Here is a 27,860-nt window from a genome sequence, read left to right as displayed (position 1 = left end):
GGAATATTTTCTACTAGTATTTTTACTCGAGGTTTTTAAATTTTTAACATACCTGGGAATTATACTATAATACACTCTGCCTTTTTCAGCTTAGCATTATATTATAAGCATTTCTTTATGTCAATCTTTGGTAAACATGATTTCTAATGAGAGCCTAAAACTTCATAATTTGGATATATATGAATTTCTTAACAAATCACCTATTAATAAACTTTTAAGTCTTTAGAATATTTTATAATGAGAAACAACACTGTGAAGAACCTTCTGCAAAAAAAATTGCTCACATTTCATATTATTGCACTAGAGTAGATTCAAAGAAAGGGTTTGAATGGATTTTATTCACTTTATAAAATTGTGGTAAAATATATATAATATTTATCATTTTAACCCTGCGTAAGTTTACAGTTCAATGGGCATTAAATACATTCACCATCACCACTATCTTTGTATAACCATCTTTGTGTAACCATCACCACTGTCTTTACCCAAAATATTTCATTATCCCTAACATAAACTCTGTGCCCATTAAGCAATAACTCCCCATTTCCCCCTTCCCTCAGCCCCTGGTAACCTCTGTTCTATTTTCTGTGTCAATAAACTTATCTGTTCTAAGGGAATCATACAATATTCTTCCTTCTGTGTCTGTCTTATTTCACTCAGCATATCATTTTCAAAGTCCAGCCATGTGGAAGTATATTAAAATTTCGTTCTTCTTTATAGCTGAGTTATTGTCAATTGCATGTATGTACCACAGGTTTTGTTTATCTGTTCATATGTTGATGGAAATTTGGGTTGTTTCCACCTTTTCACTATTGTAAATAATGCTCTTATGAACATTGGTGTACAGGTTTTTGAGTCCCTACTTCCAATTCATTTGTATCCTAGATGTAGAAATGTGGGATTCCATATGTTTAACCTTTTGTGGAACCTCATTGCATTTTACAGAGACCAAAACTGGAAATTTTAGGTGAAGTTTGGAAGGTACTTTTGCAGAAATACTGAGAGGAGCTCCTTTTAGTGGAACTACTGGTAATGCATATTCAAAGTCCTTGGTCGTCCATCAAAACTGGGTGAATGATTACATGTTTATATGTTTTAAGTTAAAATAAATGTTTCAACAATATGTCATCATTCTTAATGGTTTTCCCCATTTTAGACAGCCAGCCCCAAACTCTTGATAAATGAGGACTTCAGCTAAAATGTGAAACCAGTACAAAAGTGAGATTCTGCTAAAAATATGGACATGCTGTAAACTTCAGGAAAATGATCAGCAAATATATGAGTACCTTTTGTGCAGTGCTCAATCTTTTGAGAAATACAAGAAAGTCTAGAAAAAAATAGTTCCTTTTTCCCTCAGTTACTCAAAAGCATTTACTTAGAAAGTACCATGATGGGTAAAGTCCTGCTCTATGTTCTCTGTCACCAAAGTGCCACACTCATTAACCAGGCCAAGGGAAATGTTCAAGAATAAGATGGGAGGCACACCCCACAGCAGTATGGTACTAACTTCAAATGACTAAGTAACAAGTAATAGGCACTCCTAAACTAGAACAGTCCTTGAATGCCTCAGGCCAAGACCTCTGTCACCTTTCCGAAGGTTGGCAGATTTCAGCTGGTGTGGTACTTTCCTTTTCTTCTTGTAATAAATTGCCACATATTTTGTGGCTTAACACAACACGTGGTATCTTTCAGTTCTGGAGGTCAGAAGTCTGAAATGGGTCTCGTGGGCCAGCATCAAGGTGTCAGCAGAGCTATGTTCCTTCTGGAGGATGCAAGGGAAAATCTGTTGACTAACCCTTTCCAGATTCTAAGGACCACCTGCTTTCCTCGGCCTGTGGCCCCTTCCTCCATCTTCAAAGAGCATCTCTCCAAACTCTGTGTCTACTGTCACATCTCCTCTCTTCTCTCTGACCTTCCTGCCTCCTTCTCATTATGACCCTTGTTGGCCCACCTGGAAAATCCAGAATAATTTCCCCACCTCAAGATCCTTAACTTACTCCCCTCCTCAAAGACCCTTTCTAAGTAAGGGGACATATTCACATTTTACAGCCATTAGGATATGCACACCTTTGGCGGCCTATTATTCAGCCTATCATAGCTGGGTGGGATTTGGAAAAGCAGAGAAGAGGCAAATTATGCTAGAAAGCAGGCAAACACCCATTGTTATTTAGGAGGGATTTTGTGATAAAGTGTGAGACTGGCTCCCCTCTTCCCTGAAAGAGGTACATGGCCCAGGTGTGGCCAGTGTGATGTTCCCACCCACAATTTTGACCAAATTGCTTTGCTTTTACTCAGCTGCTCATGTTCTTGCATTTAAGGGCCTTCTAAGACACAGTCACATGGACCTTGTTATTGGGATTACTTCAGGGACATTGTTGAGAACCAAGTCCACCTCATCACATCCTTTATGAGGGGTAATGTCCTTTAGGTCTCAGTGCTAAGGAGAACAGCAATTCTTTTAAGCATATGGCTTATATTCCACTTATTAAAGTGGTGACTCCTGCAATTTGACATTTTCTAACCCTCATTGTAGGACTCTAGTACTCTATAAGATTGAGACAAGCTCTTAGAGGCTTGAGGATGCCAATTAATCACCCATCTTCACTTCAGTGTTGGAAACCTATTAAAGGCAGACTCGAGGATCCCAGATGAAGTTCATGCTTGATATAGGCTCTATTGTTCCCAGCACAGGCCTATAGTTAATTTTCTTAGAAATACAGGTTGTATATCTTTTGTTCAGAAAGGTCTGCAGGCATTGTGTGCCCACCCCCATTTCAACCCTAAATCTATATTGGGAACAGTGGAGAGAAGAGAGCCGTATTTGTAGGCCTGCTCTGAGACATTCAGACTTCCATCTCTGAGGGTTGGAATCTCTCACTCCTACAGAAAGAAAGAAAGACCTAAAAAAGAGTAAGTCTCCAGACCCTGACCCAGACGTCCGACTGCGGGCTGGGCAGTCAAGAATAGAAGGATCAAGAGAATATGCTCCTTGACGTTCCTTTCTGGAGAATGGCTATATCTCCTTTGCTTCTACATCAACTTAAGAACAGGGACGCCAGCAGTATTATTTCTTTAGAAATAATTTTTTTAATCTGTAAGAAACATGTTTCTGCCTTGGGGCCTTCATATCTTCCCATTCACTAGTGAAGCATCATTCAGCTGTCACTTCTTAGAGCCACTGCCATGACCGCCAAGCCTCCTTCCACCCTGCCTCACCACCATCACTCTCCATCTCATCACCTGTGGATAAAATGAAAGTTCCTGTGGCCAGGATTCTCACCTGGCTCTGGTTGGCCAGCTCACTACACACGTGTGGGCAATACATTGGTATTAACTCTGTATGAAGAGCTCCGCCCAGTGCTCTGGGCAACACGGTGGCAGGGCTGCAAGGCTGCAGGAGAGCAGAGCAGAGGCTGGAGTGGTGGCAGCGCCAAGAATAGATGCCCAGAGGATGGCTGTGCAGGCAGAGAGGCCTAGAGGACAGCTATGTGGACAGAGAGGCCCAGAGGATGGCTGTGTGGAATAGCTGTGCTGAGAGGCCCAGAGGCAGAAACTGGCCTGCTGCATGCAGACTCTGTATTTTCTTCCCAGCATGGACCGCTGTCTGAAATGATCTTGGTCATATATTTATTTGTTTATTTGCTGCCCAGTTTCCTCTTCTAGAATGCAAGTTTCATGGAAACAGAAGACTTCTATGTGCTGTTCTTTGCTGTATTTCCAGTGCTTAACATAGTCTCTGGCACACAGTAGGACTAGCAGTACATATTGTTGAATGAACGAGCAGCGCTGCCTGGGCCAAGACCCTGAGCTCCTGCATGCCCTGTGTCCGCTCCAAGCCTTAGCAGTTCTCTCCTCCCTTACCCATCTCTAATGCCTCTCTTCCGCTTCATCCCCCACTAACTCCCAGCGCTAATGTTTTGCCCCTAAGGCAATTTTAATGGTCATAATTATTCTGTCCTCCACAGCCTGTATCCCACCCTGCCGCCAAGTGCTCCTCCTGAGTCTCACCGTGTTGCTTCTCCATTTATAAGTCTTCCTTTTGTAAGTCTTCCTTTCATTGCCATTCCATGCAAATTAAGTACCAATTTCCAACATGGTGGCAGAGAGGGTCACCCCCAGGGGGAGACTAATTTGAGTTGGAGGTGGGAGTAAGTTTGTGCAGATTATAAACAAAGCAGTGCTTTCTCCCACTAGCTCTGCTTTGTTCTGTACTCACAATACTTAATTTTTTATATTAAATATTGTTCAGGGAGGGCCTGAGATTTTGTGTTTATCAAGGAGGCTAGGGTGTGGTTTTTAAAGTTAAGAGAGCTGTCAGTTGCTCCCGTAGGGCCTCACCCCTTGTGCCTTCACCCATGCAGGCCCTCCTTCCTGATTTCTGCTTGGGGAAGTCCTGTTTCTCTTCATGGGGCAGTTCAAAGGCCATGATGCCAGCACGTGCATTTTTCTTCTTCCTCGGTAGAGCTAACTGCGCATTCCCTAAGCCCCATCATGCTGTGTCCATAGATCTGATGGGTCATTATTTTGTATTTGTTCATATTCCCATCAGACTGGGTAATTTTTGAGGGCAAGGCACTCATATCTTAGTTGAGGCTGCCATAACAAGGTACTGTAGACGGCGTGGCTTAAACAACATTTTATTTTCTCACAGTTCCAGAGAGTGGAAGGCTGAGAACAGGGTGCCAATGTGTTTGGGTTTGGGGGAAGCTCTCTCTCTGACCTGTAGTGGTCACCTTGAGGGGTCCTCACATGGTGGAGAAAGAGAGTAAACTCTGTGGTGCCTCTTCGTATAGGGACACCAGTCCCATCATACCAGGGCCCCACCTGCATGAGCTCCCCAAAGCCCCCTCTCCAATATATGAATCTGGTGGGGTGTGGGCAACGGACATACATTCAGTTCATAATACTCGGTAAATATTTTTATTTTATTTTTAAGAAGCTGAGGCTTCCTTAAATTCCCCTAAGGACAGGATGATCCCTGGGTACAAAGTAGGGCTGTATCTACAGGTGTGTGCAATTCGTGGGACCCATTGAAAGTCAGAGGCACAGAGTCTAGCAATTTGCTACCATGTTGATGTCAGCTGATCTTCTCACCTGATCTGCCTGTCACAGGCTGAGCAAAGTCAAGGCCCAAACATGTTCAAGGGACTTAGCCAATGTCTTATTAATGTAATCTGTGCCTAGAACCAAACATTGCTTACAAAATCATCTCTGTCCATTCCAAACACATTTACTGATCACCTACTGTGTGTGCCCTCCAGAAGCCTGCTGCCTGGTGGGGTAGATAGTCTGGCAACCAGCCACAACAGTGCAGTGGGATCTGCGCCTCCAGACAGCCCAGGGTGGGGAGCCTCTAGCTCAGCCCGAGGGTCAGGGAGGCATCTTGGAGACGGGATAGCTGAGTGGGTTTTCCAAGGACAAGGAAGAACAAACAGGCGAAAGGTCAGAGGAAGATGTTCCAGGCGGAGAAGGCAAGCTGGAGCCAGGGAGAACTGGGCGCTGCTGCGAATTGCAAGTAATTACTGAGAATTCAGGGCATGTGCCAAGGGCTGTTCCCAGCTCTGGGGTAACAACAAACTAGAAAATGGACCCTGCCCACAAGGAATTTACAGTAAAAGATATGTGAAAAGTGAAACAAGTAACAGTTTGGAGCTTTATGTTCTGCTTCACCTCTCCGGGGCAGGGCGGGGTGGGGGAGGGGGCTACCTGACAAGATGCCTGCTGGAATACGCTTCTGAGCGCCCAGCCCACTATCTTCAGAATGCGGCTGTTCCCTTCTTGGGGTACCTCCTTCCTCCACAATACGTCCCACAACCCCTGGAGCCCTATTCAGTCCATGAAGGCAGCCTTGGTGACTCTGCCTCTCGGAAAGAAAATCAGAAAAACGGAGGGGCCCTCTGGAGAGTCGTGCGCTCCGCTGTTACTGTGGCTGCTGCCAGCAGTGCGTCTGCTGGCACGTGGGAGCCTGGCCCGAGCTGGTCCAAGGAAGAGAGACCTGGCCTGTAGCCAGGCAGGGAGGGAGGGAGGGAAAGAGGCCCCCTTTCCACAGGGTCACCTTGGTGGGGCATGCTGGGAGCCACAGGGGACCTTGGCTCCCAGTGCCTCAGGTCCTGTGAATATAGACAGACAGACAGACACACACACACACACAGGCACACTCCCAGCCTAAAGCCACATGCATTCTGGGAACCAGCACCCTCTCAGGAACCCCACCCTCCAAGCAAGGAAGCCTTCCTTTGCTTGCCAGCTCCATCTCCCACCCTAGGATAAACAGCTTTTTGTGGGGAAGGAGGAGGAGGAATATGACTGGTACCTAAATAACAACCACGTAGTCACCCTTCATCCTTCTAAACCTTGCCTCCTCCTCCTCCTCTCTCTCGTTCCCTAAGAGCCACGAGGTTCTGAGCCGCCCGGCCCTTGCAGCTGAGAAGGTCAGCACCCCTCTGGTGATGGAAGCTGTCAAGCGTACAACTCAGAGCTGGTGGCAACTCTGTCAGGAAGACGAGGGTGATGGTCAGAGAGGAAAGGACCCGAAACCTCAGGGAGAAGAGACAGCCGGAGCCAAGATGGGTGCGAGCTCCTGGCTCCCACTGTGCCTGACTGTCCAGTGGTCCTGTGGCAGCAAAATCCTCCCTTTGCGTAAGCTACCTTGTGTGTTTATGTAAGTCTGTCCCTCATAAACAGGATCACCAAGTCATTTATTGTCCAACCAGGGCATTTTAAGCAAGGAAGAGGTCACTATTAAGACTTACCCTGGGACAGCACACATAACCTGGGATGGTCCCAGGCAGACCAAGATCTCTGTTCACCTTCCTCATAGCTCCCCAGTACAATGACGGGGCCATGAACGTGGAGGGAACCCCTGATTGTTGTAGGTCGGTAGCCAGCAGCTGCAGAACTGTGCACTTGGGTAGATTTTCCTTCCTCCCGCGGGCTGGCCGTGATCTCACTACACCACAGAAAGGAAAACACCTTCTTCCAGGCTCGTTCCAAGACTGCATAGAGTTCTTTTGGGGAGAACCCCACAGATTAGACACTAGGCCAGTTCCCGTCCTAGCCATGGATGTTTGTAAGGACCACTTACTCTCCCTGGACCCCAGTTTCCTCAGCTGAAAAAAAAAAAAGCAAAAGGGAAGGAAGCCTGCTGAGCATCGTCCTCACATCCTCTGCCCTCCTGAGATACCATCCGCCTGTGATGTTTTCAAAACCCTCCCTCCCGGGTTACTTTGACATTGAGCGTCATTCCTCATCTGAGCTGAGGCGATCCTGAGCTTTGGGCAGGGTCCTGCGTGGGCTCTGGGGGAGGCCTGTCACAGTCAGGACACTTTGATGCAGGTCAGCTTTCCAGGACAGGTGGGAAGCAGGATGTGCCCTGCCTTCTTGTGGGGGTGGCAGTCTCCTCTATGCTGTCCTCGTCAGAATCCCAGGAAATGTCTGCGTTGAGGGTGGAGGCCGGGCCTCCAGGGCTGCTTTGGGTTAGCTCTGGAGTCTGCATCCTTACGTGTAAATCCACCAGTTAGTGGTTTCTTTCAACTTCCTGGCCTCTTGGTCTTCCACCCTTGGCCCTCAACAAGAGTGGGAGGAAGTGTAGCCAATGTGACTTTACCACATGAAGGCTGTTGCTTTAAGGAGCACTGGGTGTGGATGACATCTGTAAAACCAGGTTGGCAGATTTCCAGTCCATCTGTCCACTTCCAGTCTATTTGCAGAGGGCAGAGGCCTATTCCTGTACCTGGACATAAGGCAGAAGTTCTGACAACTGGGCAAAGGTCTAGGCAATTCAACCTTGCATGTCCAGAGCCTAATACGGTTGGTATAGAGGGCAAAGATACCGCAGGGCCTGTATAAGAGACCACTGTAAGAACAGGCCCCTGTTCCATCCCTGAAATAACTACAGCCTGGAACTTATGTCCCCAAGTCCCCTGAGCCTATCGCTGGCTCCAGCCTCTCCTTCCTTAGCCAAGCTGACTTGCCCAGCACACACCTTTTATTCAACCATCTTCGGCTTTGAAAACATCAGTGGCTTTTGACTGCCCATCAGTCATCTTTACAACTCTGGCGTTCTGTCCTCTGACCTCCTACCCATGGAAAGTGCCCACATATCCCAAATCCTACCCTGGACTCCAGACAAGCCAACCTCTCTTCTCCCACATTCCTTACTCATTCCTGTCTCTATTGCCTGGAGCCCCTGCCCCTTCCAAACCTTGCCCTTCCTTCAAGCCCTTCCTGAGGACTTCAGCCCACACTAATTTCATTTATTATCTGTATGACTAATTTAATAGCTGATCATGATGGGGTTCAGGGCAGGCCAACCCAAAATGTGCCATGCTGACGTACTCATTATTTTGAATTAAAGTTACTTAGGAATCAGCTGGTGTAAGAAGGACACCCTGAAATTCCTCTGTCCCCCTGAAAGCAAGAAATAAATTCTCCATGTGAAGGAACTCTCCCTGCCAGAGCTCGGGCCAAGAAGCCTGCATAAATAAGGGCTGTATAAACATGAATCTTCTACCCCAGCCCACATTTCTTTGTCTTGTCAATTGTTAACAAATTAACGGTTTCTCTGTCTAAAAGATATCAAAGTTGCCTGCTCCGTCACTTCTTTGGGTCTCCTATCTTTGGAGCCCCTGTTTATATGAAGTTAAATTTGTTTTTCTCCTGTTAATCTCTTTTTTATTACAGAGTGTCTCAGCCAAGAACCTGGAAGGGTAGAGGGAAATTTATTTTTCCTCCCCTATTATCTCATGCAGACTCATTCTCTGCTCTTGCTCCGGCCCATGTATCTGGTCTTTTCAGTTACAGATTGTGCAGGACAGAAACTACCTTCTGCTAATTCATACATCCACTCCCCCACCATGGTGCCTGGGATGGTACCAGACGTATAGTGGGTGTTCAGTCGACTCTTGTTAGTGGTTCAGTTTCCACACTAAGTTGAAATGCTTTAGTTTATTTTCGTTTTGTTGTGTGCTAGTGGTCTCTAATCTTTTCAGATATGAAGTCCTCCACATGAGCTGAGGGGTACTGTGAGCATTGCTAGTTTGAGAAGACACAGGGTGATAAAAGGCTTTGGATGACTTCTCTTTTATTCATCCCAACAGCAAATACCCACATTTGAGAAACCGTCATGGCTGTACACGCGGGAGAGTAAGAATAGCCCGTGGGCACTGCAGAGTGCTTCCTGCAGGTAGGGCTCAGGAACTCCTTGCTGAAACTGTGTAGCGGAGACCCCTTGGCTTCATAGCCCCCAGACCGGGAACCACTGGGGTACGTGTCCAACACAATCCTTGCAAGTACCTGATCCAGGCATCTTTTCTTTGCTATTACCAAACCCTCATTGCATTTAAGATATTTTGTAAAACAAATGGGTGGATACAAAAGAAAAGGGATGAGGAGGCATTCATATACTCATAATGATAATATTAATAGTATAGGATTAAGTACTAATTGCTAGGCATTTTTGATCACTTTACCTACAGTGTATGATACAGTATCATTATTCCCAGAAGGAAACTGTGAGTGGGGGTCATTGTGGAAATGGGAGGAAGGGGCCGAGCTTCCCATTTGGGTAGATGAAGTGCAAAACAGCAACAACAGGTAAACAAAATCTGGTGTATCCATGCAATGGGATATTATTGAGCCATAAAACAGGCTGAAGAACTGACATATCCTAGGTAAAACATGGATGAATCTTGATGCATTATGCTAAGTGAAAGAAGCCAGATACATTTCATATGATTCTCTTTATATGAAATATCCAGAACAGGCAAATCTTGAGAGAGAAAGCAGATCAGTGGTTGCCAGGATCTGATGGGAGGGGAATGGGAAATGGCTGCTTAATAGCTGTGAAGTTTCCATCTGGAGTGATGGAAAATTCTGGAGCTAGAAAGTGCTGGTGCCTGCGCAACATTGTGTGACTACATAATGCCTCTGAACTGGACACCTTCAAAGTGGGAAGTTTTATGTTATGTGTAAAAATTTTAGCACAATTCAAAACAAAAACAAAAATACCAGAGACCGGATCCTAGAGGTGGTGGTGACCATTCAGACAGAACACTTTAGGCAGCTGCAGACACAGGTGGGAGCACTGTGAGGTTCCTTGGGGCCCACGGTGGGAGTTTGGGCCGTGAGCTCATGAGGCTTGGCTGTTGTCTGGCCCCGTGGGCACTGGTATGAAGGACCCATCATTTTTTAAGAGGATCCACCACAGGCCATAATTAATGTGCATTGGGCACAGGGGCCCTAAAGCGCTGGCCAGGCACCAGGCACCAGTCACCTCTCCTCCTCTCATGAAACTCAAGCATCATGTCCCATCCTGAGAGGGCAGCCCTGAGGAATCCCCTCCAGTTCTTTTGTCTATTACCTTGGTCCTGAAAGCAGAGCAGACACACACTCACTCAACACAACAGATGTCATTCCTTGGCAGTCCTGCCTTCTAGAGCGGCCTAATGTAGATTCAGAAAAACAGAGATTATTGCTAAGAAATTAATCCATCCCTGCCCAAAGAGCCTCTGAGAGACGTGGTTGGGAGACACTGCTTCCTGGGGACACAAGGAGGGAGGACAGCTGGGCTCTGGATCCTCACAGGGTGCAGCTCTGCTTCCAGCCTGCACCCTGCCACATGGCGGCAAGTGACCAGTGACCCTGCCCTCACTGCTATCTTTGCACATGAGGGACAGTGCCTGTTAGATGCCAGCCACCTTCTTTCTTTTGCAAGGGAGTGTTTTCCTCTAATGGAGTCAAACCTCTTTCTGAAACACACAGTTCAATCAGTTTCTTTTATGGATTCAAAAGAGAAGCTTGCCTCAGTTCAGAAATGTGGCAACAGTTGGAGAACAAAGGCATAGAACAAAGACTTAACAATTATTTGTCCTGTGGGCGGGGAGGCCAGAAAGAAGGCTGTGCAAATAGGGGAGAAATGGTAGCTGAAAGGATCAGGTTGAAGCAAATGCCCCAGATGTTTCCTCTAATGCTGGGACTTCTTCTTTCTACATCTCTTCAGGGGTACTCGCCATTGGCTGGGCCCACCTTTCCCCAAAACACAATCTTTACAATCTAGAAGTACCACCACTGCTCACTGCCTACACCCAAACTTCACATCTCAATATCTCACTGCTTGCAGGATCTAGTCCCTGTGTCCCAAGGTGAAATCTTGCTGGCCTGGGCCTCTCACCTGGGTCCTTCCACTCCACCCAAGCCCCCACCACAAGACTCTAATCTGTGGCCTCTGGGAACAGCGGCGTAAGTCAGAAGAATCACAGGGATTTCAGGTGCCACTGTGGGCAGGCGATGGGCATACTTTGAGACAGGTGGGGTCTTCATCAAGGCCTCAAGGTGCACTGCAAAAGTGGTCAACTGGAACAGCGGAGTGATGAAACTTGGGGAGTGAGACCCTCTCCCACTCCTTCTGGGGCCACCGCATTAATGATGGAGCAGTCCATACAGCTGTACAGGCTCTGGGCTTTCTCAGAAGTGCCCGGGGGCTGACCACAGCAGTTCTCCAGAGAGGCCTGTCTGCCCTTGGAATACTCTGGGTCCACACCCACACCCAGGCCCCTGCTGAGGTGAGCAGCCTCCGGCTCGTTTCTCAGGATTCCTCCTCTACCAAGATCACCTTGCGCCTTCACCCTGGGGTCAGCTCTAAGGACACCTCAGCTCATCAGTGTGAACTTTTCTCCCTGTCCTTCCCAGCTGCCCCTGGGATGGGCTGGGTCACTGATGGTCAGGAGGCCATTTTACTGACCTCCCACTGGGAAAATGGGTAAATTGTTGGAGTGGCACAGAGCATGCGATCCATGAAATACTCTCTAAGATGAATTCATACAATTTCTGATTTCCACATCCTCTTAAAAAAAATAGCATTAAATCCATAAAGGCAGAAAGTAGATTAGTGGTTGCCTAGGACTATGGGTGGGGACGGGGTTTGGGGGGAAATGGGAAGTGACTCCTAATGGGTACAGGGGTTTCTCTGGGTGGCCGTGAAAATGTCCTAAAGCTGATTGTGGTAATGGTTGCAAAGCTCTGTGAATATACTAAAAAAAATCATTGAATTGTACACTTTTAAGAGGTGAATTGGTTACATATATAAATTTTATCTCACTAAAACTTTTAAACAAATAGTCTCATCGCTCCATCCAAAACCAATTCAACACTGACAGTCCCCTCGAGGCAGCCTTATAGACGGATCTGCCCACCATTACCCTCAGCCCTCGGGGAGTTAGAGCCACCCCCCTCCAAATGCTCTCAATTCCTCACTTGCCTCTTCTACTCCACACCACGTCACTCTCAGGCAGTGGTCTGCTACTGTTTAACAACCAGCTCTCCAGGGCTAAAAAAGAAGGAAAAGAAAACACCCTAGTTTGTAACATTTGCCAGTTTCTGTGATGTAAATACTCCCACCATGGCCAAGGTCAAGCTACCTACCTGAGGCTCAAGCAGAGTTGGGAAGCGCCTAGCAGCACCCCACTGTGTAACCTCTCTACCACCTTGATCTAAGTAACCTCAAGAGCAGAGTAAAATATTGTAAAATGACTAGGAAGCGATATGTTTTGGGTGTGTATCACCTTTGATGTGTTTTCATCACCTTTGTGATGAGTTTTGAGCATGTATTACTTTGTCTTTAAATTATTTAATTGTAAATTAATATGATTTAATTTTTAATGATGGCTGCGTTTAACCACTGACTCACAAAATCCCTGGAAATTTCATAACCGGCTCCTACAAGCTTGCGTGAGCCAGCCCCAGCCCCAGCACCCCGCCTGTCTCATCCTGACCACGCCTGCCCTCTTGCTGAAAAGCATTATTTCTTGGAAGGCAACCTGGACACTCTCAAGGTCAGAGACAGTGCCCATCTTGCTGATCACTGAGTCATGCATGTGGCTCAGTGGCCAAGGGGACTAGGTGTGCTCAGCAAATGTTCATTGACTGATAGTGAGGGGCCATCTCTGTAACCATGGCAGCAGTTAGTGTGGCCATTAACAGTTTCCTGAAAACACCAGCTGCTCGAACAGTGGAAAACAATGGAATAAGAGAAAATTTAATGCAAATAGGTCTTTAGCTTATTCAACTTTATAGGCTAAATAAAAGTAGAAGATGTCTGTTGTGCCCTGGGCACAGACACAGAACCAGCTCTCACTGCCTTTCGGGTATAATGTTAGAGGAGAATGAGAGACAATGAGAGTAGCAAGCCATCTTCTTGAAGCAGGAAGTCGCTTTAGAAGAATTGAAGCAAAGAAACTAGTCTACCTTCTGACGTACCCAAGAAAATAACCAATTCAGAAAGGCAATCACATGGTGTGGGGTCAGTGTTTCCAAAGTCTTAACACATGCCTTTCACTGTCAACATAAAAATCTCCCTTCTTTCCTCAGAGATTCTGATTCTGATCTGTCTGCCTAAGGAGTGTAATCATTGCTTTAGGAGGACAATCATTCACACTCGCAAATTCTGGGTCTTCCCACCAGGCCAGGGATATGCAGTTTTATTTATAAAAGTCTGACATTTCTAACCCATTGAGCTATTTGTTTAGTGACTTCCTTGACACTCACCTGTCCGGCTGGGAATCAGGACATGGTGACGTTCCAGGGCTGGAGGGAGCACACCTGGCTTGCAGGTCTGCACTGGCTGTTTGATCCACAGTGCCACCTTTGGCAAGTCACGGCCCCTTTCTGGGTCTCAGTTTCCTTACCCTTACCTCCTTCGCCTATAACGAGAAAATCAGATAGTTTTGAAGTTTCATCTCAGCTCTAACATTCTATGAGCACAAGTTCATTTTTCATCCTGACCTAGATTTAGAGATAATGTTCTTAAAATATTACAAAATTTGAAAGTGATCGGTTGTCTCCTCCGCTTGGCAATGTCATTGCTAGAAGTGCTTTGGTGGGTGGCGGGGGCTATTTTGGTGCCTGGATGCTCCGAAGAGGAGGAAGAGAGGGTGGAGAGATTACCAATTCAGTAACCTCCTCACGACTTCTGAGGCCAAGTCGATGCTCGCCTTGAATGCCTGATCCAAGCAGCTCTGAGTTGTGGAGGTGTGTTAGAATAGTGGTAAAAGGAGCTGCCACGTTTTTGTACTGAGTGCCTATTTAGGGCCTTGGACTTGACATGATTTCAACCTGATTTTCAAAACAAGCTCTCAAGATTTGCAGTACAATCCTCACTTTTATAAGTGAGCAGTGGAGTGACTTGCCCGAGCTTCCACAGCTCCATGGAGCCAAGATTCAAACTCTAATCTGACACCAAGGCCTGTCTTCATCCACTATGTCAGTGGTTCTAAAGTGTGGTCCCCAGACCAGAGATATCAGCATCCCCTGGGAGCTTAAGAATGCAGATTCCCTAAGCCCACTGAACCAAGATCCCTGGGGGTGGGGCTCAGCAAGTCCTCCAGGGCACTCTGACGCGCATTCCCGCTTAAGAACCCCTGTATGATGTTAGGCTGCCTCTCAACTAGCTGGGTCAGCAGTCAGAGTGGAGATTCTCAGAAAGCCAACATTCCTGATTCCCTTACAATGACAGGACATTTCCACCAGGGTGTTGAAAACCATCCACCCCCTGGCTTGGGTGGAGGGGGGCAACATCCTAACCTTTTAGAGATGGTCCAGATGCTACAGACATCATAAAGCTGGCTTACTGAAGCTTTCATGAGCCAAAGAAAAATAAACTATCAGAGACTGTTTTTCTTTCTGGCTCCAAGCACTCTGGACTTCTGGGTGTCTTTCTTACTCTTATTAAAGTTCTCTGGGAGAAGATGGATGGGTTCCAGAAGGATGTATAAGGGTGAATTGAAATTCCTCTTGTAGAAATTTCCTTTTGTCTCATGTCTAGTCTTTAATAAGGACCTTCCTCATTAAGAAGAGCAGATCCTAATGTGCAGAATGTTGCAGGCTGAATCCTCCATGGACTCATTCCTCATACCTGCTGCTCTCCCTCTGGGACTGGGAACGAGGGCCAAGAGGAAGGTGCCATTGGGAACGGGAGGCAGGCATGACTTGCAGAATTGTGGGGGCATCTGAATATGGAGGGTCAGTGGGCTTTGGTCGCAGCTGGGTTGGGTAGAATAGGGGCTTACAGGTGCACGCACAGAGAACAGGGACTCGGGGAGCTGGGAGTGGGCTGGGAGACGTGTGCATCTGCTCCTGGGAAGAAGGTGTTGTGCTCCCCCTACCCGTTCTTGATCTTGAAGGTGTACAGTTACCCTTATATCTCCCTCTGGCTAAAGGAAGAGCAACCCACCTGCCTGGGGAGGTGCTGCCAGTCGCCCAGGCTGTGTCCACCTGCTCCGTGCTGTCCCCAGTAAAGAGGAAGTTGCTGGAGAAAATCCACACACCACGTGGGCTGGCTTCATTTCAAATTCCTGGCCTCAGACTGCAAATGGGCTATCAACACTGCCTAGCAATCCTATCCCTCTTTTAGCTTGCTTTGCTCCAATACACATACTGCGCCTTTTCCCCACTCTGCCTCCCCCCTTCCACCCCAGCTCCAGGGCTGACCAAGCCGCAAGCTTGCTTGGGAAAATAGAAGCCAACAGATGGGAACTCCCTCCTCTTGCCACCACCAAATGTACACACCTTCCTACATCTCCTTCTGCAACGGGCCTCTCTTTCTTCTCTTACATTGGAGTAAGTGTCTCTACTCCTTTTAAAGGCAAATCCTTCAGCTTGTGGTCTGGAGCGTCTTCCTTCTGGCCAGTCCCAGAAAATCACATCGACTGATGCGTTCTCTTTCTCTCTGCGTTATCAGCAAATTTTCACTCTTCTGAAGCACCGCCATCAACCTTTAGACCTTCCCTGCTGTCTCTCAGATGTATATATAGCATTTTAAAACTTTTGTATCTATGTATATGTACATTGCATATATAAAAACTCATATATGTGTATATGTATGTGTGTGTATATATACATATATATAAAACTCATATATGTATGTAAGTTTTATAGACAACCACAGATACCTCCTCTGGCCCTCCCCCCTCATTTCTGGCTTTCCTCTCTCCCTCACCTCCAGTCTCTCCTCTACTTAACTCTCATCTAGCTCCTGCCCCCATCACTCTGCAAAGCTGTAGGTTGTCACAACTTGGGGAAAGGGTACTCCTGGCGACTAGCACGCGGAGGCCAGAAATGCTACAGTGCACAGGATGCCCCCTGCCTCCCATCCAGCCCCCAACACAGAGTTATCCGGCCATAAATGTCAACAGTGCACCAGTTGAGAAACACTGATGCAGAGACTGTGTTGTCAGGTTACCAAGAGCTTCCAGGACCCAAGCGGGAGAAGCTACGTGCACTGCTCATCACCCCAGTCCTCTCTTGGATCCCTAACACTTCTTTCTCCTGGTTTCCCACCTGTACTGTGGGCCAGTCCTTCGCACATTCCTCCTCTCCCCAACTCAATCCCGGGCTCTCTTCTGGTCCTCTCTTTCCTCTTTCTTCCTAATTGTCCCATGCAGCGGCTTCATATCATTTCCATGCTGGCTCTGGAGGCAGACTCATGAGTCCCAGCTCCCAGCTTCCCAGCTGTGCATTCATAGTGACAATTTCTTCTCTGTCACTTGGCAGCCTCAGCATCTTCGTCAGTAAAGTGGGGATGATAATCGCACTTATTGACAGAATTGCAATAACTGAGTGAGGAAATGCAAGTAAATCTCATGGCAGAGAGTTGAATTCATGCTAGCTGTTACTGTTTTTATTTGTAGCACTATGACATAAAAGTTGCACATGGTTTTACTTTTCACCAGAGAGTTCACAAATGGATACTAAGGACTCATCTGATCAAATCCAGACAGGTATAAAGTTCAATCTAATAAAACAGAACACAAAACCAAGACACTGGCTAAGCATGAGCTTGGGCAGGCACAGTACTAAGGCTGGGGATTCATGAGGTGCCAGGCGGGGTTCCTGCCTGGGAGAGCTTATCTGCAGTGAGCACACAGCAGAGAAACAGAGAGGAATACATGGCAATGTTAGGCAGCACGTGATAGGTGCCCAGTCATTGAGAGACAGTAGTTTTCCAACAGGATTCCATGAAACCCATTCTTCAGAGATGCCGCAGGTAGATCCTCAAACTTTAGAATTAAAATTTCTCTATTTTTTTTTATTGGGGTATAATTTACATATAGCATTATGTTAGTTTCAGGTGTACAGTGTAGTGATTTGATATTCAGATTTCTATTTTAAAATGGTAATAAAAAGAACATACTTCTTAACGTGTTGCAGGCTAAGTTTCAAAGTGGTAGAGAATACCAAGACATCAAACTTTGTTTCAGGTTGATAGATTTTTGTCCAGACTATAATGAAGCACCTCCTTACAACTCTGTTTAATAAAAGAAAATTTCATTCATCTAGATATGAGTTGCAAGAGGAACTATTTTGGCTTGTTTTGCTCAATAGCTTTATTGGAGATATAATCCACATTCCATACAATTCATCCATTTATCAGGTTGGGTGTTTTTTCAGTAGTTACAATTTGCAACTGTTTGATCTTGGTGGATCAAAATTCTCCTGAGTTTGTGCAAAGAATGCAAATATAAAGTGAAATGAAGATACTGTGAGGCAACACCTGATGCCTCCACAAGTCCACAATATCAATTTTCAAATGTTTACATGCAAGCCAAAACATTTCCTTTGGCTGCTTTTCTATATAATTACATAAATTTGAATGTGTAAAGTTGTTTCATATTAATGAAAAACTTCATTTATCTGTTTCGTATATTGAGGTTGCACTTAAGAGCTAGATTGAAGAGATTTAACTTGGCAAATATTGAATATGTGCCAAGTCCCAGGCCCTGTTTTACAGTCTGGAACTGGGCCCCGAACAGGCATCAGGCCCTGCTCTCATGAAGCTTAGATTCTTGGGCAATAACTGGAAAGAAAGAAACTGAATGGTGCATTAAATGAGTACCTCAGGTGGTGAGTGCTACGAAAAATTGAAGAAGGCAGGCCAAGAGGGGTCAGGAGCTGGGCTGGGGCAGGGGCAGGAGGCAGGGAGCACCGGGGAGAGGAGTGAGCCGAGTGCAGGGTCCAAATGACTCTGTCCTCTTGTGAAATTTTGGTTATTTTTCTCATCATGGATTTTTTTTTTTTGCATTAATTTTGATGTTTTGAAATCAGTGCTTGCCTTGGTCACTGAGTTACTTGGTGCCCTCTTCAATTTTGCACTAGTTCCACCCTGGTTTCAGCTCCTGAAACAGCATCTGTGTAAATGTGGTCACGGTCACTGGAGGAGGGCTTTGGATGCCTGGGGAAATTTTCAGACTTTATTTTGTGGTCTCTGGAAAGACCTCTGAAGGGGCAAATAGGTGCTGTGATCAGAATACCGTCTGGGGATGATCGGTCTGGAAGCTGTGTGGAGCCAGCAGGAAAGACCAGAGCGGCAGGACCAGTCCGGAAACTCATTGCAATGATGCAGGCCCTTGGCGTCGGGGTGACCGAGGCCCAGGAGGCAGTGGAGAGGGAAGCTGATGGCCCCACGCCTTTCACGGGTCTCTGCCTGCCTCTAAATCATCCCCAGAAGTCAACATTTCCCAAACAGCTGAGCAGACACAGTGAATGCCAGCCTCTTGCCTCTTTCTGTTTTTAATATGGTTAATTTGTGCAAAACAGGAAGTGCTGCCGTGACAATGGCATTATTTGTGGCTGGGAAATGTACTTTTGAAAACTGAAAACTGTGAAAACCCTTGGTCTCTGTGCTGAAGCTCAGCTAGGTGGGCTCCATTCCAACAGGGGGCCATGATTTCCCTCTGCTCTGCCAGCAGAATGGACTCAAGAGCTGCTCTGTTCCTAACACAGGGGACGAGGTTACTTAGCCTTTCAGGAACTCCCAGCTGTGTGGGGCCCTGGCACTGCAGGGAAAGGCTGGCTGAGTGCCCACCAGGCACTATGAAGGCAGGGAGATTTACAGGGAGGTCACAGGAAACCTTCCCCTGCCCCAGGCTTTGGTCCTAGATAAACAGTTCAATTCTAAAATCCAGGGTAGTGGCTGCAGGCTGGGGGAATTCTGAGGAAAGGTAACTCTCTGCAACAGAGGCGGACAGGCATGTGCAGTGGGCACCAAGCTGGAGATGGGGGCCAACCCCTTCAGCAGGAACTTCTAGTCTTCTGTTCAATTGAATCTGAATTTCTGGTTCTGATTCACCCTGGTGGCCTCACCCACCTGGACTTCTCTAGTCATTTTCTAAATTGACATTTTCTACTGAGCCATGAAGACACTCTTTTGGATAGCGGTCTTTTGGAATCAGAGCCTGGTTTGAAGCCTGACTCCGTGGCTTCTTAGCTATGTAAACTCTGGCAAGCTGCTTGACATTTCTGAGCCTCATTTCCCTCATGGAGTTTAGTAAGAGTGAAGTACAGTTACATGTATACATACAAAGGACCCAGCAATAATCAAATCCCTGCTCTGTACTCGATGTCTGCATGGCCGTGGGCAGGACACTAAGCCAACTTCTCAGAGCTTCAGTTTTCTCATCTTTGCTGTGGGGATACTAATAGTGCCTACTCCAGACACAGTTGTCAGGATCAAATGGGACAAGCGCCTAAATTAGATAAAACATGAACATGGCATATATTACAAACTCAGTAAATGGTTCCTATAATTACCAGTATGATTGGAAATGGTAGCTATCAGTAACATAACTTGGGGATAAGATGAAATAAACATGGGAACAAGTTTAATTTTCAGGACCCCAGTGAAATATTTCAGAACTCCCTTTGGGTCTCCTCTAGCTCCCATTGATTGAATCAGTCAACAAGTATTTACTGAGTACCTACTATGTGTCCATCACTGTTAGGCACATGGCAGCCGGCAAAACAGGCATGTTGCCTGCTCTCATGCAGTTTAATGTCTAGAGGGAAAGACAAACAACCAAATAATTTTATTAATTTAGAATTCCCCAAAGTAATGAGTGCTTTGAAGGAAAAGTTTGGCAGCTATGAAAACGTAGGAGATGCTGGCTTGGTCTGGAAGGTCAGCGAGACTTCTGGAGGCAGAAAAGCTTGATCTGAGATCCAAAGACGAGGAAAGTAACTAAGCCTATGCCTATGTCCCTCCCTGGACCTGCTAGGGCTCTGACACCTGGCAATTGTCATGCTCGGCTATCCTAGACTCTGGGGCCTCATCTGCCAGATGTAACGTTCAGACTGTGGTACTCAACGATCTCCCTCCCTCCTTTCCCTTAGGTTGAGCAAACTGGAGATAAGAGGTGCACATGCATTTTGCAGGAAAGGAAAGTGGTATGATGCCAGCAAATGCAGAGACCCAGCCTGAATAGGAGAGAGCCGGAAACCAGAACCTAAGTCCTCCCCAGCTACCCATATGGACCCAGCAGACAGGAACTTGCCCTTTTCCTGCCCTAACTTACATTTCCTTGGGCTGGCATAAAAATGAGCAAACAACCCTGAGAGGTGCTGACCTGACCGATCACTGATGGTGTCTCCTGAGTCTGCAGGCAGAGCCTGGATACTCCAGCACAGTGGCGCTGAGACAAGAAAGGGACTTTCATCTCTCTTCAGCAGTTTGCAGAAACCTCGATTCCAGCCAGAAGCCAAATCAGCTTTTGAGGACCAATCTCTCAGTCCCACCACTGTCAGAGGCAACCATTTCTGGAAGCTTCATATCTAGTTCAGGCTGAAGCAGCTCTTTGGGAGAAGCATCTTGAGTTCTTTTTTCATTCATCCACTGAATCCCTTCAACTGCCTTCCCTTTACTTAACTTTTAAATAGCTACAATTACCTGGCATACAATAGTCACCTGGGTTTAATTTTTTTTCCTGAGGGGACCTCATTTTAGCTGAGCAATTGCAAACAATAGCTTGATTATACTTCTGTTCTTTTGACACAGCTATTCCTTCTTTTCCAAAGAATGCTCTGACATTATCTGAATATGGAACTATTTCTCTCCCTTAGCAGTTTTGCCTGGATCTCACCCACTGAAGAAACCAACTATAAATATTTGGCATTCCTTGCACCTCTGTCATCCACGCAGTTGAACCTTCTGGGGCTCTGCATTTCAGCTTTAAGCCTCAAGGAAAATGGAAAGAAAAGGCCAGTGGCATGTTTCAGGCCCTGAAGCTCTGCTTTTATATAAACAGTCACCCCCTAAGGGGTGCACATTAGGGTGTTGCCATGAGTTAGGTTTCTCATAAAGCTTTTTTTATTATAGTAAAATATACATAGCAAAAATTACCATTTTAGCCATTTTAAAGTTGCAGTTAAGTGGCATTAAGTATATTCAAAATGTTGTGCAACCTTCACCACTGTGCATTTCCGGAACATTTTCATCATCCCAAACAGGAGCTCTGTACCCATAAAATGGTGATTCCCCATTCTTTTCTCCTCTAGCCCCTAGTAACCACAATTCTACTGTTTGTCTCTATGAATCTGACTACTCTAGGGACCTCACATAAGTGAAATCAGACAATATTTGGCTCTTTGTGTCTGGCTTATTTCACTTAGCATAATGTCCTTGAGGTTCAGCCATACTGTAGAATGTGTCAGAATTGCATCCCTTTTTATGGCTGAATAATATTCCATCATGTGATGTGGGGAAACTGGAAGTTCCTATGGCCAGGATCCTCACCTGAACCTAAACTATTTGATGATATAATTGGCCTAGTGCTAGGCTACTGCTTCCACACCTGTGGGCAATAAGCTATTATTGATTGAGTCACTATATAAAGAGCTCTGCCCAGTGCTCTGTGCAGAAGCAGAGATGAAAGAGGACTATAGACCTGCAGACTGTTGGATGCAGATGTAATTCTAGTGCTCAGCCTATTGCCAGAAGAATAAAGCCAGGTAATAAACCCTTTGACCCCAAGAACATTCCATTGTCATTCCTTGGTCTCACTGAGTCAATAGTGAACTTGCCCAGGGCTGAAACCTACTGGCAAGACATATGGACATGCCACATGCTGTTTAGCCATCCATCCGGAGTTGGACACTTGGGTTGTTTCCATCTTTTTGCTATTGTACAATAAATTCTAACATAATCGATGGAATCTGGCCCCTCTGTGACCTAAGACCAATTTAACAACTACATTTTATTTTATTTCATTCCTTGGAAGTAGGACACCAAACAGAGCATCTTTAATATACTGGGGTTCTATAAGCAAGCTGGGGCTGGAGATGGTGAAGGATGAGTAGCTATAGTCACTATGGACCTTTGCAGAGCTATGCCGGAGGGCCCAGCTGGTCAGCAATAACACACTGGGTGGGTGAGATTGCACAACATAACGTTTTGATTCCATAATAAAAGAGAATTTTTATTCATTCTGTCAATTAATTAAATCCATTAATTCTATCATTTACTCACTCATTCCACTATTATTAAACATGGTGGTGAACTAGGCCCGCCCTGAGCTTCCAACCACTAGGGGCAGAGAAATAAGTAAATCGACACTTACAACACCTAAGGGAAAGGGCTCTGGGAGGAGAAGCCCCGGGTGCCTCACCTGCGGAGCCAGGAAAAGATGCCTGGGCGAAGTCACACCTGTGCCAAGACATAAGGGCTGGGCAGAAGTTAGCCAGGTGGAGTCAGAGCGTGGCAAGAGTGAACCAGCCTAGGTAGGGATGTGCAGGAGCCTGGGGCCGAAAGGGGTGACCTGCTGTGGGCTTAGGTGTGTGACTTGTGTTTTGAGGCAGGGGTGTAGAGATTCATGAGAGGCAGACAAAGTGACACTGCAGGCACAAGCAGGGACCATTTGGGGAGGGACCTTGTGGGGTGTTTGGCTTAATCCTGGAGCAAAAGAGAAGTCCTGATGGCTTTGAAGCAGAAGGATCAGAAGAACGCACCCTGTTCTTTGCCGGGAAGGAGGCACCCAGCAAAGCCCTAAGAGCCAGCATCTAATGAGCACTTTCTGAGGGCTCTGGGCTGCTCTAGGGCTTCATGCTTATCTCAAGTAGTCCTCACAACAGCCGACCAAAGTGAGTGATAAGGAAACTGAAGCCTAGAGAAAAACTTAGCAAGGCCTCCAAGTGTGGGTAGCAGGAGGCAGGCCCAACCATTGCCTCTGCTGTTCAGTGTGGTCCGTGGACCAGAAGCAACTCCGTCTCCTGGGAGCTTGTTAAAAATGCAGAATCACAGCCCCAGACTTAATGGATCAGGATCTGCATTTTAACGGGATCCTCAGGCGATTCCTGAACACACTGAAGCATTGATGGTGATTCCCAAGATTGGTTGCACATTAGAGTCACCTGGGAAGTTTTGAAAATCCTTGATGCCCAGGCTGCACCCCTAGATCAATTACATCAGGATTTCTGGGACTGCCACCCAGGTTTCAGGATTTTTCAAGGGCAATAAAGCCTTCTATAACACATGCCTGTTTCTAGGGAGGGCAGGCGAACTCCTGCAGGGAAGACAGGATGCAGGCTTGCAGGGTCCACCCAGGCACTGAAGGCTCTGCAGCTTTAAGAACTGGGACTGGCTGCCTGCCAAGGAAGCCACTGCCAACGCACAGGCCACGTGAGCACAGGCTGCAGAGCTAGGCCACGAGAGTCAGCACTGGGCCTGGCCTGGGCTTGCAGAGCCGGACCCTGCAGCCCAACCCCGGTGGCGCGGGTGAGCAGAAGAAAGGGGACCTTTATGTCTTTTTACGGAGAAAGCACACATTCTGCAAGACCATGGAAACAGAGAGGAACTGTTTGTGGCCCTAGTCCAGATGTCCCAAACAAACAGTAAGTCAGGCGGGCACAGAATGCTGCACAGGCGACATCCACACACCCGACCCAGCCTTGGAACTGAAGGGTCTGTGGGGCTACAGGGCAAAGCCAATTCCCAGAAATTTTCTCCACTGGAGCTTGTGTCCTCTCTAATTCAGGGCTCAGCTCATGACAGGTAGCACCTGATGAGTGACAACACCTCAGTTGTGGGTAGCATTTCTCCTCTTTGTCCTCCATTCTGCGTGGACCTTTAGGTCCATTTCACAACCCTGAGAACCCCCTCAGTCACCTGCAAGCAAAGAAAGTGAAACTGAAAACTGTCAGAGGTAATAGTCTGTCTTTGGACCACAAGCTTGCTGGGAATGAGACCATGAAGCCAGTGGACAATGTGGGGGTGGCAGTGGGGGTGAAGGGACTCCAGGCTGCAGCAGACACAGGGACAGTCAGCCAGTCAGTTTCCTGGGCACCCACAGAAAGGAAATTTGGAGGTGAGGGAGCAGCCGGGTCAGCAGCCCCACCTTGGCTGGAGGCAGAGCTCCATAAATCCCCTTCAAGGTCTCTCTAGGTGTCTCAGTTCACTGGGAAGCCAGGCCCAGTGTGGTGCTGGTGACTGCAGTGGAGTGCTTCTGACCTGTATGCCCCCAGACTTAAAGGCAAAGCGTTGTGACTTTTGCATGTCTCCTGTCTAGCAATATCTGTGCCTCCTTGACCCCTCCTTCATTGTGGACAATTGAGAGTTAACTATAATCCACCTTACTCCATGAGAACGCATGCAAAATGGTCATGTGTCGGGGGCAGGTAGCAGGTTGAGACTGTGTTGAAAGAAAAAGAATGTTGGCATTGATTGGCGTGCAGAGGTGGGACACCACCTTGTGTCTTCAAGGTAACTGGGTACAAACTAAAAGGAAGGAAAGGAGATCTCCAAGAGTAGAAGCCAATAGAAAGGGGTGGACTTCAGGTGAAGAAGGAGGAAGAGGAAGGCACCGTGGGGCAGGGCAGGGCAGGGTGGGGTCGGCTGGGAGGAAGCAGAATTGTAACTTGTATATAATTACGATGAAGCATCTTAAAGGGTCAGATGTGACTTCTGTCTACAGGGCTGAGTCCCAGGAGGTCAAATGGTGGCCCCTTGACATGTTTTATTTATAAATTTGAACATCCTTGGAAAATGGAGTAATTTTACATGTGCCTCTGAAACTAAGCTGGAGCTGCCTGTTACCCAAATCCCCACTCACCCTGTAAGCATTTGGCATTGCCCACCCCACTAGCAAACTTCTGTACCTGCCTGGCTCCTGGGGGCATCGCAGACAGCTGCTACTCCTTGTCTTGATAATAATGATTTTCTTTTGAGCCTGTGTGTGTGTGTGTGCATGTGCGCACATACGCATGCACACACCAGGCACACAGGTATGCTCTCTTTCAATTAAGTTCAATTTATCTTTCCCTTTTTCAGTCAAGGATGACAGATGCACAAAACCAAACATACCCCTCTCCTTAACAGATTTCACAGTGTTTCCAGGCCGTCTGCCAGATTGCTAGATGGTACTTGCATTAAAATTTTTTTGAGTGCATTTTGTTATTTTGGTTTTAAGGATTTCCCAGCCTGCCTTAAGGAAATATTTAATGTGTGCTGCATTTTATAGCTTTCAAAGCATTTCTTAAACATACATGAATTAATTTTATCCTTCCATGAGTTTGGTAGTTTGGGTTCTGTTTCTGTGATCTCTTGGAGAAAACCAACAGTAGAGAATCTAAATGACTTGCTTGGTCCTGCAGGAATTGTGAAGAAAAGTTAGTATTCTGGCCCAAGCTCTCTGGAAGACTAAGCTGTGTCCTTTAAACTAGATGGACTTGTAAGAAGTTATGCTTTTTGTGACTAAGGGTATGATGTCTATCCAGAGGGCTTATTTGACTGCTGGTTCGGCCACTCAAATAGCTATGAATCTCTAGACAATGTGGAATCTCCCTGTGCCTCCTTTTCTGTAAAACAGAAACATCTACTCTTGGAGTGTCATGCAGATTAAATGAGATGCTACATGTCAAGTGTTTAGAACCATGCCTGGCACACAGTAAGCTTTCAATGAATGTTATTATCAGTACTAAAATATTATTTTCTGTACCTTTGGGAAACATTCTGTGTTAGGGTACCAGCTAAATTGTAACACAAAGACAATACATTTGCTCAAAAAGCATAGAAGTGTATTTGTCTTTCACCTAATAGCTAAGAGGTAGATGGTCAGTCCAGGACAGATAAACGACTTTGCTCCACCGTCACCCAGATTCCTTCTCGCACATTGCTGCCCACTGCCTACGTGTCCTCCTCTTCTGCATAGTCAAAGCTGACTCAATACCACATTTACCTTCTGTTTGTGCCTGAGGGAAGAGGAAGAAAGGAGGTGGAGGGCAAACAGCCCTCTTCTAAATGGTGCAACTCAGAAGCTGTTCACTCATATCCCTGGCCGGAACATGGGTGCTCTTAGCTACAGGTAAGTCTGGGAAATATAGTCTCTATCTGGGTTCACTAAATATACCAAACTAAAATTTAGGAGTTCTCATACTAAGGGGAAGAAAGGGAGAATGAAAACTGGGGACAGTCAGTGGCCTTTCTGCCATGTTGCCCCAGACACACACTTTTACCTGAATTTGAAGTTGTTCATGCCTGCCAGTTCCTCAGCTCTCCTGCGCTCTGCTTGTCTACTGGATGCCTGTTTACTCTTAGATTTCTTTACTAAAATCCAGGGGCTGCTCTCAGCTCCCCTGCTCTTCTTGGTGACAGTGTGATTGTGTCCTACAGGCGGGTCCAACTGACTGCCCCCGGGGCTGGGCACTTATTTCCTCCCACTCTAAACCTCCAGGCAAGTGTGGCACTGCACTCTGGTTTTTTTGTTTTGTTTTGTTTTTTCCTGTTTGTATTTTTGACAACTTCTTCAATATGCAATGTAAACTCCATTCTCCCCTGTCTCTAGAGTGTCACCATCCTAAGTGATCTTGAGTCTTGGGTGGATGATTAAGGAAAGGTACTTGTCTTCCATCCAGTGCCCTGGAGTCCATCCTTGCACGTGCTCAGGAGGGAACCTTCTCCCCACCTCATCAGAGACTATGAGCCCACAGGGCTGTGATAAAGAAGCCAGACCACTTGTTTATTGGGTGGATAAGCAGCCACATAGTCCTGAATCTCTGGAGTCTTAGAGTTCAATATCCAGGATGCATAATTTCCTGAAATCACTAAGTGAATGAAAAGAAGTATGGACCAATATTCCATTCTATCATGGCAAGTAAATGAGATTGGACGGGCCAAGGGAGGGAATGCCAGTTGTCTCAGGGACCTTACTCCAGGGTCAGAGAAGGTGCTTTGATGGATATAGCCTAACAGATGAAGAAGGAATGTGTATTTATTGAGGCCTGAGGTGTGGCAGGCACTTACCAGAAGCAGAAGTTAGACCACTGAAATAACAAGACAGTCACCTAGTGGAGTTGATAGTCTAGCAGGAGTCCTTTACATTAATGATCTCATTCAATCCTTGCAAGTTCTGCAAAGCATGTATTTTCATATATTATACACAAAAAGTTGAGCTGAGGAAGGGAAACATAAGGACAGTTTGGAACCTATGTCTGTCTGATTCTAAGTATCTTGCTCTTTCCATCATGACCTTGTCTACCTCTGGTCACTTTGTTGAAAAGGGAATCTAGTCTATACACAGAAGTGACCTTGACCTCTCTGCTGGACACTGGAAGCAGTGACTATTGTTAACTCAGGGGTCAACTTCCTTTGACTGGTGGTCAGTTTTTCTCTCTACCATGCATCTCTCTCTCTCTCTAACTCTTGTCCACTTATCCTATGTGAACCCACCGAGATGAACCCCACTTCTGGAATGCTTCTGCCCTGCCCATTCCTGGGGTGCTGACTGCCACTGGAGGAATGAGCCATCTGGGTCATTATTTCCTAGGCTGCCAGGAAAATCTTCCAGATGTTCCTACCTACTTCCCTGTCCCACTGTCACTGGTACCTCCTCCCGAATGTTCTTCTTTCATCAATGCTTTTTTGAACCTCCATTTCATTGTCTGTCATCATCACTGACAGAGAAGCCATCCTGTCCATTGATAAAGCTGAACAACATTGAGGCCCCAGGAAACTCTCTCGGCCTCCTGGCAACCACCCAGTATCTCTTCTCTTCTTCTCAATCCCACCCATGCCAGGGAAGAGGTATGTTCCTCCCGCGGCTGAC

The 27,860-nt window shown here is 46.5% G+C and overlaps 1 protein-coding gene across 9 annotated transcripts in view; it reads left to right on the top strand.

Annotated features, from left to right (window-relative positions):
• Nucleotides 1–23,434: 23,434 nt before the first annotated feature.
• Nucleotides 23,435–27,860, top strand: part of DGLUCY (D-glutamate cyclase) — a 77,221-nt gene continuing 72,795 nt past the window's right edge. For 3 of the 9 annotated variants that reach the window (XM_036991809.2, XM_036991803.2, XM_036991811.2), the window contains exons 1-2: nucleotides 23,452–23,652; nucleotides 25,914–26,120. In XM_036991809.2, coding sequence (XP_036847704.2) covers nucleotides 26,057–26,120 — 64 coding nt within the window. In that variant the 5' untranslated portion in view covers nucleotides 23,452–23,652; nucleotides 25,914–26,056. Of the gene's footprint in view, nucleotides 23,653–25,899; nucleotides 26,121–27,860 lie in introns of those variants that run through there. The other 6 variants (XM_036991808.2, XM_036991805.2, XM_036991807.2 and 3 more) reach the window with 6 other exon arrangements.

The sequence above is a fragment of the Manis javanica genome, chromosome 8 (assembly GCF_040802235.1).
Source record: "Manis javanica isolate MJ-LG chromosome 8, MJ_LKY, whole genome shotgun sequence".
NCBI classification, from domain to species: Eukaryota; Metazoa; Chordata; class Mammalia; order Pholidota; family Manidae; genus Manis; species Manis javanica.
The sequence above is the reverse complement of the archived record's forward strand: the minus strand, read 5'-3'. Positions and strand labels throughout refer to the sequence as shown.